Below are 12,678 nucleotides of genomic sequence, written 5' to 3'. Positions count from 1 at the left end.
GGTTATTGCAAGAGCAAGAGAAGGAGGCCAAGAGAAGCCTTCAGCTTGGAACAGCAATGAAAATGGGGACAAGGAAGGAACTGTCATGTCCTCAGTGGGTCTGTTGGTACAGCTAACCAGGATTCAGACCAGGACCTGGGCTGGAATGGACTGAGCTCAGGTGGCAAGATGGGACCATTGGGACAGAGACCGAGGCCTTGAATTTGCCTCCATTGAGCCTGGAACCGAAATAGAGGAGACCCTGAGGCAGCGGCAAGGAAAAGAAACGGAGACACCGAGTCAGAAAGAGACCTGGAGACCCAGAGACAGGGAGACTAAGAGACAAACAGACCCAGGAACAAGCGGCCCAACAGGGGCCCAAGGCGAGCCGCAGAGGGCGAGACACTGGGGCGCAGACCCCAGCAGAGCAGAGCCCCCGCGCGGCGCAGGGTCACGGCGCGCGGGCCCGGGGTCCCCGGCAGGGCCCTGGTGGCCGCACTAGCAGGGCGCCCCCGCCCCGGCGGCTCGCCCAAGATGGCGATGGAGGGGCGGGCGAGGCGGCGGCAGCCCCGGCCCCCGCGCCGGCCCCCGCTCGGGCCCGGGCCCCCGAGGCCGCGCCCCGCCCGCGGCGCCGCGCCTCCCGGGCCACTGACGCCCGGCGCGCCCTCCCCGGCGGCGCGGCCGAGGCGCGGGGAGGCGGCGGCGGCGGCCGGGGCCCGGCCCCATGGCGCGGGGGGACGCTGGCCGCGGCGGCGGGCTCGGCGCGCTGACCTTCTGCCTGCTGGCCGCGCGCGGTAAGGGCGGGCGCCGCGGCGGTGGCGAGAGCGGCTGCGGTGTGTCGGTGCGCCCGCGCCCGGGGCTGCGCTGGGCTGTGGGGCTGGCGGGCGTCCCGGTCCCGAGCGGGTGCGGGGCCGAGGGGCGCAGGCTGCGCGTCCCTGTGCCTGTGATGCCTGCTCCTGGGGGTCTGCGAGCTGTGGCCGGGGGGCGTTTGCGGCGCTGCTAGTCCGCAGGGGATGTGTGTCCTTGGTTAGCGGAGTCTGGAGTGAGTGAGTGAGTGTGTGTGTGTGTGTGTGTGTGTGTGTGTTTGTGCGCGCGCAGAGGGTGGGGAGGGGGGCTTCTGCGGGCGTCCGTGTCTGCGGTGCGTGCCACGGTCGCGGCGGGGCATCGCGGGGCCGGGGCTGCGATGTTGGTGGCTTGTGCGGGGCGGGCTCTGCCTGGCCCGCGCGTGTCGCCGGGTTGAGAGTGTATGTGAAAGAGGAGGGTGTGGGTTGTGTGTCTGCACCTCCATTTGTGTCGAGACCGTGTGTAATTGTGTTTATGGGGCTGAGCTAATATTTGGCCTTGGCTTTGGGGAGTGTCCTTGCCCGTGGTGGGGAGACAGAGCAGGAGATTCCGGATTGACTGGGGGTAGTGATGATAAAACACTCAACTTTGCCCAGTGGGTGTGGTCCCTGAGGCTGGTTGGGGCGGAGGTGGGGGGAGCGTTGCTCCCCCAAACCTGTGGCCCGGAGTGGGCTGGGGGAGGGGGCAGGAAACCAGTTGCTTTCGTGGACGTGTCCATCATTCGCTCTCGGGATGGACGCGTGTCACTCCTGCCCCACCCCCCAGGGGCAGATCAGGGAAGTGTTGACGAGGTCAGCAAGGCCTCCTCCAGCCCCCCACCTCAGTGTGGGGTAGGGGTGGGGGTAAGAGTCAGAGTTGGCCACGCTGGAGAAAGGGCTGGGGATGGGGGGACGGAGTCCCAAGTCTCTATGCCTAGAGCTCCTTCCACCCCCAGCCCTCTCGCTTTCTGTCCTGTGTGCGTTTGGGGGGCGGCCGGTAGGGAAGGTAGGTGGTAGGGCTGGTGAGGGGGATGGGCTGCCCGCTTTGTTCGCCTAGTTCTTGCCTTCCCTGCCGAGGAGGGAGCTGAGGATGTGTCCGGGGCGAGTCGGGGAGGGACTTGGAGGAGGGGGTGGGAGGGGGATTTCTCTCCAGCTGCTGCGGCTTTCCAGAGAGACTCAGGCCACGTGGGAGGGAGGCAGGGACGGGAGAGGAGGGAAGGAGCCTCCGCCTGGCCGGCCCCAGGCCCGTCTCCAGGAAACCCAAACAGCGGGTGGGAAAGTGCCGGGAGCTGCCTGGACCCCTTCTCTCCCTACAAAGACACGCCCCTTTCCAGCCTGGACTGCGGACTGGAGGCCGCCTGGGGGCAGGGTCTGCGTGGCTGGGCTGGGGAGGTGGGAGTCCCCGGCTTGTCAGGTGAAGGGGGCGGGGAAGTGCCAGAGAGGCATCTGTCTTCCTGGAGCCCAGGAGATGAAGGAATAGTTGTACCCACCCTCTTGCGCTCTTCCAAGAGCTCCGGAACGGGCTCAGGCTCACCCAGCAAAGCGGAATCAGAGCTGGAACTGCACTCCTGTACTTTGGAATACCGAATACCGGTGGGGCCTCCTCCCGCAAGGGACTTAGTTTGCTTTAGAAACCTGGCCTCTCCGTGCTGGTGCTCCGGAGTGCACAAGGCAGGGGCAGATCCAAAGTAGGGCTCCCTTGGCAACAGTGTGCGTGGCTAAAGCAACTACTCTACTGGCCCTCAGTCCTAAACCCTTTGAGTGTGCAAATCTCAATGGACTGGGGACACTTCTATAAGGAGTTCTGACTAGTCACCCTGATCTGCACAGAGGTCATTCATTCATTCAACAAATATTTACTGAGCACCCATTTTGGCTAGCATGTACTTGGTGCCTAGAATATAGTAAATGAGGAGGCAGACCTGGTCCCTGGTGCAAAGCTTTCCGTCTGGTGGAGGGAGACTGACAGGTACCCTGGAAAGGTCAGGAAAGGCTTCCTTCAGGAAGTGAGCAATAGCAGAGGGCAACACAAAGCGTGAGTTGGCCCTGTAGAAGGGAGTAATGATGGGTAAAGTTCTAGGGAGAACAGCATGGTCAGAGGTGACTTCCTTTAGACCATTGAATGAAGCTAAATCTGGCTGGAGTTTAGATCACAAGGGATGACAGGGGGACATATTGCGGAGGGATGGGACAGGGCTCGTGGAGTGTCAAGAGAGAAGGCTGAAGACTGGGGCTGGACCCAGCTCATGAAGGGCCTTGTAAGCCCCACCAAGATTTCTGGCCTGAGAGGCCCCCGTGAGCCCTTGTCGGGTTTTAAGATCAGCTTTGCATCAACTCACTCCAGCCAGCGTGGAGAATCGATTGGGCAGGGCTGGAGGCAGGAAGCTGCAGCTTCTTGGAAGGCTGTCATAGTAATCCAGAAGGGAGGATGGTGGCAACTAGCACAGTGGCACACCACCCCCCACCCCCCCGTAGTCACAGGGTGGTCAGAGTAGCTGGATTCTAGAGATATTTAGGAAGTAGAATCAGTAGGACTTGAGGACAGATTGAGTTTGTAGGGGATGAAGGGAGAGGGAATTCAAAAATAATAGACACTTTAGCAACCTCAAAATGGCAGGATGAAGGGCTGCTGTTGGGATCAGGATGGTGACTGTCCCTCTCCCCCCTAACACTGCTCTTGAGTCAGAGATTGGGACTGGGGAGATGTTTTATAGGAATGGGACTCCTGTCTGGGGGCAGTGGTGAAATGCTGGGTGTGCTGTTTTCACCACATGCAAGAAGTGGGGCTCTCCCTTCCACTGGATCAAAATTTGGGTAGTGCGGAAGCCAGAGGTCAGTAATAGTAGGTCTCTAAGAACATGAAAATTGCTTTCTCCTTACCCAGAACCACCCCCACAACCCTGCCAGCCTGGAGGCTCAGAGGCATTCCTCAGTCATTTGGGGTGTTGGGATGGCCCTCCGTGACCCCATCTCGGAGGTTAGGAACCAGGTCAAACATAGTTTCTCTTAATAGTGAATCTTATCCAGAGGTTATCTAAACCTTCACTGATCCTATACGTACTTTCATGGTCCAATTAATCACACATTGTATGTAAATTAGCATTTCCTTTCTTTTCTCCTAAAGTTACCTCTTTCAAGTTAAGCAGTCTCACAATTAGAGCGTCATAGAATGTCAGCTCTCAAGGGAATTTAGAATTAATTTTAGCTTGAATCCATTTTACAGATGAGAAAACTGAGTGACTTCCCAAAGTTACACAGATAGAGACTGAGCTGGGGCTAAAACCAGTCTCCTGGCTCTTGGAACAGCCATACTTTCCCGGGATTTGGTACACACATACCCAAATTCAGTCTCTCTGCACCCATGGCCCCCTTATATGAGAAGTGATCGACTTTGGGCTTGGCCCCTCTCAGTTGGCATGTCTGAGTTCTGGAATCCACCCTCCTCCACCCATCCCCACCCGCTGCCTCCTGTTTGGCCTTCACTGTTTCTGAGTTGCAGCAACCAGACTTGACACAGAATTCCAGATGTAGAACAGATGTCATTGCCAGGCGATGGGGGCTCCCAGCTTCCTGGGGTGGGGAGGGAGAAAGAGTGGCTCTGATGGGGGAGGACCCCAGCCCCAGCCTGGTCAGAGGGGTGTGATGGGAGCTGGGGGGTAAGGAAAACCAGAGGGAGGATGTTCTGGGCCTGATGTGCAGAGAATGGAATCCTTGTCTCATGGGCTAGCTGGGCTGCTGGGGCTGAGGCAGCCCCTGGATTTGAGGGGCTGTGGGGTCGTTGGGGTCAGGGAAGCGGAGGCTCAGTGAACTCTCTTTCAGGTGCAGACCTGAGCATGCAAGCTGGTGCAGAGCCAAGACTTCTGGGTGGTTTGATAAGTGTCTCATTACCTTGTCACATAGTTTGGGGGACAGAGCTCTGGCAAGTGAGTGGAGCACAAAAGGAGACAGAGGTGGGCACAGGAGGAAGATATTTTTAATCCTATGAGAACAGATGAGGTAGTGTGCTCCCCAGTCCTAGTAATGTTTAAGTACAGAGTTTCTCTCCCTGTGAATTTGCTGTTCTGTCTCTGTGCTTTCTAAGCATTTTGTTAGGTATCTACTAGGCGCCACATAGTATGCTAGGCAGTTTCCACATATATGATTCACATCATCCCCAGCCTTGAAGGGAGTTCCTGTCATTTTTACAGATAAGGAAATTAAGGCCTGGAAAAGCATGAGGAACTCTGTGTCTTATTTTCTTTGAGTGTCTCCGCATGTCCACTCATCTCTTCAAGGAATGTTTATTGAGCACCTACTGTATGCCAGGCACTGCTTTAGGTACTGGAGATTTAGAAAGCTGACTAGGACATAATCACGAGCTTGTTGCCTAGTTGAGGAGAAAAGCAAATCAAAAATCTAAAGTGATAACTGCAATGACTGAGGTTCCCACGGTCTGATGGGGCAGAAAAAGGAGAGGCGTCTAAGTCAGACCCTGGGATGGCACAGCTATTGTAGGGAGAGGGAGCAGCATGAACAGCGCATGGAACAGCAACGTGCTTTCAGAGAACTGATGTGGTTTGGTCTGGTGGGGACAGGGGGGTGCAGGAAACATGAGGTAGGCCGATCGCACTATGTGGCTTTGCTGACAAGTCGGCTGTGGCTGAGCCTCTCCTCACGATTCCACATGAAGGGAGCCCTGCAGCCTTCCCTGTGTCCTAGGCAACGGTCGGAGCTCTCCTTCCAGCTGTTGGTGGGAGGGGCTTAGTGTGTTGTAAGGGAGGTGGCCAAGGAGGGGGCGGGGAGGGAGGTTTCTGAAAGAAACTGACGTGTGTCTCCTGGGAAAGGAGAGTGGTGGTGGTGTCATGGAGAATTGTCCCTACACTGAAAACAAGTTGTAAATCTGTTGGGCTCTGAAATTCAGCAGTGACAAGGCACTGATGTTTATGGCAAGTTCTTGCTAACTGAAGGAGGCATCTCGTCTCCATTCCCCTCCCTCCCACCTGCCTCTTTCCTGAGAGTTCACTGAAAAATGGCACCCTGGCTTAAACCAGGCCCCCACTAATCCCACGAAACAGCACTGAGCTGGCCCTCGGGCTCAGCAGCCAATCTTTTCTGTCTAGGTTCTAATTGGCCTCATAAAATCTAATTTATCCTGTAAGTGGGTAAAATAATCTGTCAGAAAAAGGAGATTGAGAGATGGCCCTGGGGCTCCCAAGCAGAGAAGCTGTGTCTCTGGCAGGGTCTCACTGAGGAGACTGAGGAGAAGGGATTGCGGGAGAGGGAGGCCCCCTCGAGGAAGAAAGCTGGCAGGCAGCAAGTGTCCACTGTGTCCGCCTAGTCCTGAGAGGGACAACTGAGAAATGCTCGTGGGAGGGGCTTTGGGGTCAGCCATGGCAGTGGGCTGGGGTGACAGGAAAGGGGTAGCCATGAAGCCACTGGACAAACAAGTCCCACTCCCCAGAGCATCAGCTTTTCTGAAAAGATTTGGTGGTGTAGGAACCATGTTTATATTAAAACATAGCTGTGTAATGCAGCAGAATGCAAAATGTGCCAAAGATTTCAAAATAAAAACATTTCAGGCAGTCAGCAAGCCTCCTGAGTGTGCTCTCCTCTGCTGCTGGCAGAATTTTGGTGAAAATGAGAAATGTGGAGACTCTTCATTTTAAGGCTGGGGAAACTGAGGCCGAAAGGAGGAAAGTAGCACACTCAAGGTCGTAAACAAATGATGGACCCAGGACTCTGCTGCAGGCTGAAGCTTGTCCCACTACATCCCATTGTCCGTCTAGGCAAGAAGAAGGATAGGTAAGGGACCTCCAAGTGGCTGTGTGATGTGAGACTCAGGAAAAACGTCAGCCAGGGAAGGCAGGGGCAGCTTCATGGAGGGCTGGTGCCTGGGCTGAGCCCTCAGGAGGCATGTCCTGGGCTCAGAGGTTGGGTCAGGCACTGAGGCAGTGAGAACTCTTATTTGGGAGCAACTGTCTCCTCAATGCTGGGTTCATCCTCAGAAGGTCAAAGAAGGACAGACCCCTCTTCTGTGCCTCAGTTTCCCCATCTATAAAACAGGGAATCTCAGGCTTTGCAGACATTTCCACCAACACGGGGTCCTGGACAGCCCTGTGCTCTCTGAGGGGGACCCCAAGTTCTCGCCACATCTACATTCCTGTTGGGTTCTCATTCTGCCTTATTGTGTGCTGGGCTCCTCAGAGGTGGGGAAGCCAGACATCTGCCGATCCATGAATATTCAGGAAGGGAATCGGAGCCTCCTCTGGGCTCCCCAGCCAGCTGCTGGCCCCTCTGGCTATCGTCCTGCTCGTCAGAGCCCAGGCTGCTGACAAACCCAGCAGCTGCTAGGGCCCCAACTGTTCGCATTGTTTGCTCGGCGCGGCAGGGGATTTTCCAAGCCCGGGACATGCTTTGGGGGGTGGGGAGGAGGCTGCCGGAGGGCTCAGGGATTCGTGTCATGTGGGGCTTTTCTCCCCTGAAACTCAAACTGACTGCTCAGCGGCTGGAACGGGGCATTTGGAAGCTGCTGGGCTGAGAGCCCAGGCTGGCCTTCTCCCTTCCCTGTGTTTGAATCATAGAATCTAGGGCCTCAGAGATAGAAGGGACAGGATGTTATGAACAGTGATTAGCATTTGTACAGCCTTTCATACTGTCTTTAAAGAATGAGCCTATTCCTTGAGTGATGTTCATTGGGCTGTGGGCTGAAGCCCTGACATACAGCATCTTGTTTAATCCTCACAGGCTTGCCAGTATCATCTTCATTTTACAGATGTGGAAACTGAGGCCCAGAGAGGGTTTAGGGCTTGTCACACAGCTGGTAGGTGGAGTAGGGAGACTGGAACCTTGATCTTCTGCCCCAGGGTCAAATGCTCTTTCCTCCACAGCACACAGCCTGCAGTGGTGGGAATGCCAGTTTGGTTTCCCAGTTAGAATGGAAACTGGGTGAGGGCAGGGCTGCCTTCTCCTCCCTGCACCAGCTGGTAATGCTGAGCCCAGCTGTGTAGGTGGGGGTGCCAGCGGAGCCTTTCTGATGGATTGAGAAAGGCAGAGGCCCGGTTCAGGCCCTGTCTGTCCATCTGTCCTTCGTACTGCAGTGTCAGAGCCCTGGCTTCTGCCCTGGCCTCCTTGTCTCAGCCAGTCAGGACTTCTCTGTGCTCCTCACTCTTGTTCTCCTTTGAGGGTGACGGGAAGGGAGCCTGTGGACAGACAGGAATTCTAAGTGTGGGCATATCTGTGCCCAGGTGTTGACGAGTGTGGCAGAAACTGGGGTGTGTTGTTCAGGTCTGGATGATTGTATACAGTTTTGTGTGTGTCCAGATGGTGTTCTGCGTTTGCTCAGGATTAGATGTGTCCAGTTCACTGAATAATCCTAAAATCAGAATCTCAGATGTCACCTGCTATGTTTGCATAAACTGAGGCCCAGAAGGAGAAGTGACTAGCCCAAGGTCACACAGCTAGACTGTGACAGAGCTGGGTCTAGAACTGAGGGTTGCCCGATTCTGGAGCCATTGTGCTTTCTGAATGACATGGCTCCACATGGCTCTGTCAGCCTGGACCTGCCTCGCGATGAGTATGGGCCATTGTCTCCACTTCTGTCCCTGGTTCACTCTCAGACATGTCCTTCTGCCTTGAAGGAAGGAGTTGGGCCACAGGATAAGGAGGGACCTTGGGCCTTTAAGCTTTTAAGGGATAGGGAGGCAGCAGGTCAACCTTCTGGAAGACACAACTGGGAGAGCCAACCATTTCTCTATGAATAATTGTTAGTGGGTGCTGCTGAAATGTTGGTTAAAGTCACCAACATTGTCCTTTGTGTGTTTTTGCCCTGACTCTGGGATGGCATTCCCTTCCTCCATTGTTCCTCTCCTCTTCCCTTTGTGGCAAGGGCGGTGTTAGAGCTGCAGGCTCTTCTTGGGCCTCTGGAGAGAAGAGAGCCCTGGACAGGGTCAGGAGACTGGGTTCTGGATCTGGCTTGCCATGTGGCCTTGGGGAAATTAGCTGCAGGAAGCAATGCTTAGCTCTTCCAGTCACTGGGGCAGATGAGGCAGCTGGCCCCCAGGCCTCCATCCACCGGGTGCCCCATGAGCCAGGGGAGCCCCTGTTGGGCTTGCTCTGAATCCATCGTGAGTTGGGCCCCTACCTGATGGGCATAGAGCACTTAGCTTTGCCCGGTAGGTCTGCTCACTTTGTCCATTGTGGGGCGGGAGGAGGGAGGGGAGGTCTGACTTCCCTTCATCCGGGTGGCTCCACAAACCAGCTGGGATTTATTTTTATTTTGTTTCTTCAAGGTATATAGATATACATGCACGTGCACTTTCTCACACTTGCAATACATTTTCTTTTTAAAAAATTTTTTATATATAACTATATATTTTTTGTGAGGAAGATCAGCCCTGAGCTAACATCCAATGCCAATCCTCCTCTTTTTTGCTGAGGAAGATTGGCCCTGGGCTAACATCCATGCCCATCTTCCTCTACTTTATATGGAACCCCGCCACAGCATGGCTTGACAAGCGGTGTGTCGGTGTGCGCCCGGGATCCGAAGCTGTGAACCCCGGGCTGCCACAGGGGAGTGCGCGTACTTAAGAGCTGCGCCACCGGGCCGGCCTCACAATACATTTTCAGTAATTCTTGGGTATAGTATTTTTGTAGCCTACCGTATATTTTGGTTGGGTAATAGTGGCTGAAACGATCTGTAAGTTTCCAGAGGAGGGAATGAACATTACTGAGCCCCCATTCCATGCCAGGCCAGGCACTGTGCTATTCTCCTTTCCCACACATCCTCCCGCTTAATGCTCACAGCAGCCCTATGAGGAAGGAGTTCCTATGTCTTTTTTTATTGAGATATAGTTCACGTACCACAAAATTCACCATTTAAAGTGTACAAATCAGTGGTTTTTAGTATATTCACAAGGTTGTGCAACCATCACCAATATCTAATTCTAGAACATTTTCATCATCCAAAAAAGAAACCTCATATCCCTTAACCGTCACTCCTCATTCTTCCCTCTCCACAGTATCTGGCAACCATTAATCTACTTTCTGTCTCTATAGATTTGCCTATTCTGGACATTTCATAGAAATGAGATCATACAATATGTGGCATTTTGTGACTGGCTCCTTTCACGTAGCATAAAGTTTTCAAGGTTCATCCACACTGTAGCACATGTCAGTACTCCATTCCTTTTGATGGCTGAGTAATATATTTATCCATTCATCAGGTGATGGGCATTTGGGTTGTTTCCATTTTTTGCCTGTTTTGAATAATGTTGCTGTGAACTGTGTGTTTTTGTGGACGAGGAACTTGAGCAGCCGAGGAAGATAGGTACGGAGAAGGGCAGCGGTTTGCCCAAGATCACAGTAAGGGGCAGAGCCAGGATCCAGACACAGGTCTTTCTGTGAGACCTCTTTCTCCATGATTTGCCCCAGCCCCTGTGTGGGTGACTCAGAAGCTGGGGTCTGTGGGAGGTGGGAGGACCCATACTGATGGTCCTGGTGCCCCTTCCTGTACTCAGGGGAGCTGCCGTTGTCCCAGGAGGCGACTGTGGAGCTGAGCTGTGGAGCAGGGCCACTGCGGGTGATCCTGGGCCCAGAGCAGGCTGCGCTGCTGGACTGTAGTCTGGGTGCTGCCGCTGCCGGACCCCCGACCAGCATCACGTGGAGCAAGGATGGAGGTGCCCTGCCGGAGCACGACTACCTGCGCCTGCTACCCAATGGCTCGCTGTGGCTGTCCCAGCCGCTAGCACCCAATGCCAGTGACGAGGCAGCCCTGGGGGTCTCCAAGGTCATTGAGGGCAGCTATTCCTGCCTGGCCCATGGTCCCCTTGGAGTGGTGGCTAGCCAGGCTGCGGTGGTCAAGCTTGCCAGTAAGTGCCAGCATCTGGGGGCTGAGCTGAGACCCGCAAGACCTGGGGTGTGGGAAATGGGATGTGCAGTCAGTTGCTTGCACAAAGGCTTATCTCTTGAGCCCACTCCCCCTTTCCCTGCCCGCCCCTCCCCCCGCCCTTCCTGCTCAGTGAGTCCCTTCCTGCTATTATCTGGCTCAGGGCTCAGTGGTCCCTCTTCTTCTCCACTCCTGTTCCTCCTCCTTTTCTTTCCCTTTGAGCTCAAGAGTCTAGAGTTGTGCTCTCCTCCAGGAAGCCTGCCGGAGAGACTTGTAAGAGTGTCAGGGGCACAAACGTGCCTCCTCAGGGAGCTCCCCACCCTCACAGCAGGTAGAATGTGTGGAGTCACACCCCATTGTCCAGCCCACCCCCTGGGGCCTCTTGGGAGGTGCAGATCACCATGAAATGATTTTCAGGCCAGAAGAAATGTGCATCTCACTGTAGTCTGACCATCATGGTGATGTTAGGCTGCGGGACTTTGGAATTCATCCTGCCTGCAGCATCTGACCAGTCATCACCACTTCTTATCCTCTGGCTGCCTCTCTCCGACTGTGTCTCCATTGGTCTAAATTTGCTCTGCCCGTGTTTCTATTACCCTGTGTTTCTCTGTGTCCCTGTATGTGTGTTTCACTGTCTCTGCTCGCTGTGGCCTCTCTCCCTCGTGTTCCTCTCCTGTCCCTGCCCATCTCACTGTCCTCATCCCCAGCACTCGCAGGCTTCTCTCTGCACCCGGAGTCTCAGACGGTGGAGGAGAACGGGACAGCTCGATTTGAGTGCCACATTGAAGGGCTGCCAGCACCCATCATTACTTGGGAGAAGGACCAGGTGACAGTGCCTGTGGAGCCTCGGTGAGTGCCCTGTCGGGGAGTGGGGTGTGGGTCCCAGTGGGCAGGCCAGAGAGGGCTCTGGGATGTGCTCAGGAACTGGGATTCTTAGAGTTGGGTGGCTCAATTTGCCCAAACTGACTAGGAGCCCACCACCTGCTGACTCTTAGCTTATTTCTGGTCCTAAAGAGAAGGTGGGCAAGAAGATTTTGCTTCCTGAGAGGAAAGCCACCCACCTAGCTATGGACCTTGGGTAGGGAGTAGTGATAGAGTCCTTCAGAGCGTATCTAGTCCAACCACTTGCTTTATTGAGAAGGAGACTGAGGGCCCCAGAGGAGCTATGTTTTATCCAAGGCCACATGGTGAATCATTGGCAGAATATTCGTTGCTCATTCAGGGCCTGGAGAGTTTTCTCTTTGCAGGCTTCCTCTGGAGTTTCTACCCTAGATGTGTAACTTCTCTTCTTCTCTTGGTTCCATCCAGTGGGGTGCAGCATCTGATAAATGGGGTGTGGAGGTCCTTCCTGTTTCACCCTCCTCTCTCCCCATAAAGGTAGTGGGTAGGTGGAACAGTCCCAGGGAAGAGTTTGTAGGGCAGAAGAGAGGCAGGGGCTACACTCAGGACTTGATCCCCATTGTGGCCTCCTGGGAAGGCCCAGATGTACATGCCGCATGACCGGAAAGCACGAGGCTCCTTTGCATCTATGGTCTCTGAGTTGGTCTCATGACTTGGTTGTCACCCCATGGATTCTTATATCTTTGGAAATGTGGCTCCCAAGTCCTTTCCCAGCCACCGTATGGTCCTCTCCCTATGTCTCTGTAGCTGTAGTTACCAGCTCGCTCTCTCCTTCCCTCCTGATGGAGGTGGGGCTCCTTAGGCTCCGAAACTCTGGTTTCCAGATCTCCCTGCCCTGGGACTAACCTGTCCTGAGCATGTTGAGTTGTCCCAGCCCCTCTGACTTTAGCCCATGTCTAGGTAGGGGTGAAGGTGTAGGAGAAACTTCTGGGTAGAAAAGCCACAGGACACATCCCTGCAACAGTTGCGTGGGAGGAAGAAGGATGAGAGGTCAAGATATAAGTGATCCTGTTGACTTTGGCCAACTTTTGGTTTGCCCCATTGGTCCTCAGCAAGTCACTTCTCACTCAGCTTCATTCTCCCCATCTATAAAATTAAAGGGAAAAAAAATGAAAG

At 54.7% G+C, this 12,678-nt stretch overlaps 1 protein-coding gene across 4 annotated transcripts in view; it reads left to right on the top strand.

The window, feature by feature from the left end:
- The first annotated feature begins 673 nt into the window (after window positions 1–673).
- Window positions 674–12,678, top strand: part of IGDCC4 (immunoglobulin superfamily DCC subclass member 4) — a 38,356-nt gene continuing 26,351 nt past the window's right edge. For 3 of the 4 annotated variants that reach the window (XM_087428530.1, XM_087428529.1, XM_087428528.1), the window contains exons 1-3: window positions 698–773; window positions 10,295–10,645; window positions 11,370–11,511. In XM_087428530.1, coding sequence (XP_087284656.1) covers window positions 704–773; window positions 10,295–10,645; window positions 11,370–11,511 — 563 coding nt within the window. In that variant the 5' untranslated portion in view covers window positions 698–703. Of the gene's footprint in view, window positions 774–10,294; window positions 10,646–11,369; window positions 11,512–12,678 lie in introns of all 4 variants that reach the window. The other variant, XM_087428531.1, reaches the window with a different exon arrangement.

Source organism: Ceratotherium simum, chromosome 3 (genome assembly GCF_057802395.1).
Source record: "Ceratotherium simum simum isolate JZ-2026a chromosome 3, ASM5780239v1, whole genome shotgun sequence".
NCBI classification, from domain to species: domain Eukaryota; kingdom Metazoa; phylum Chordata; class Mammalia; order Perissodactyla; family Rhinocerotidae; genus Ceratotherium; species Ceratotherium simum.
The sequence above is the reverse complement of the archived record's forward strand: the minus strand, read 5'-3'. Positions and strand labels throughout refer to the sequence as shown.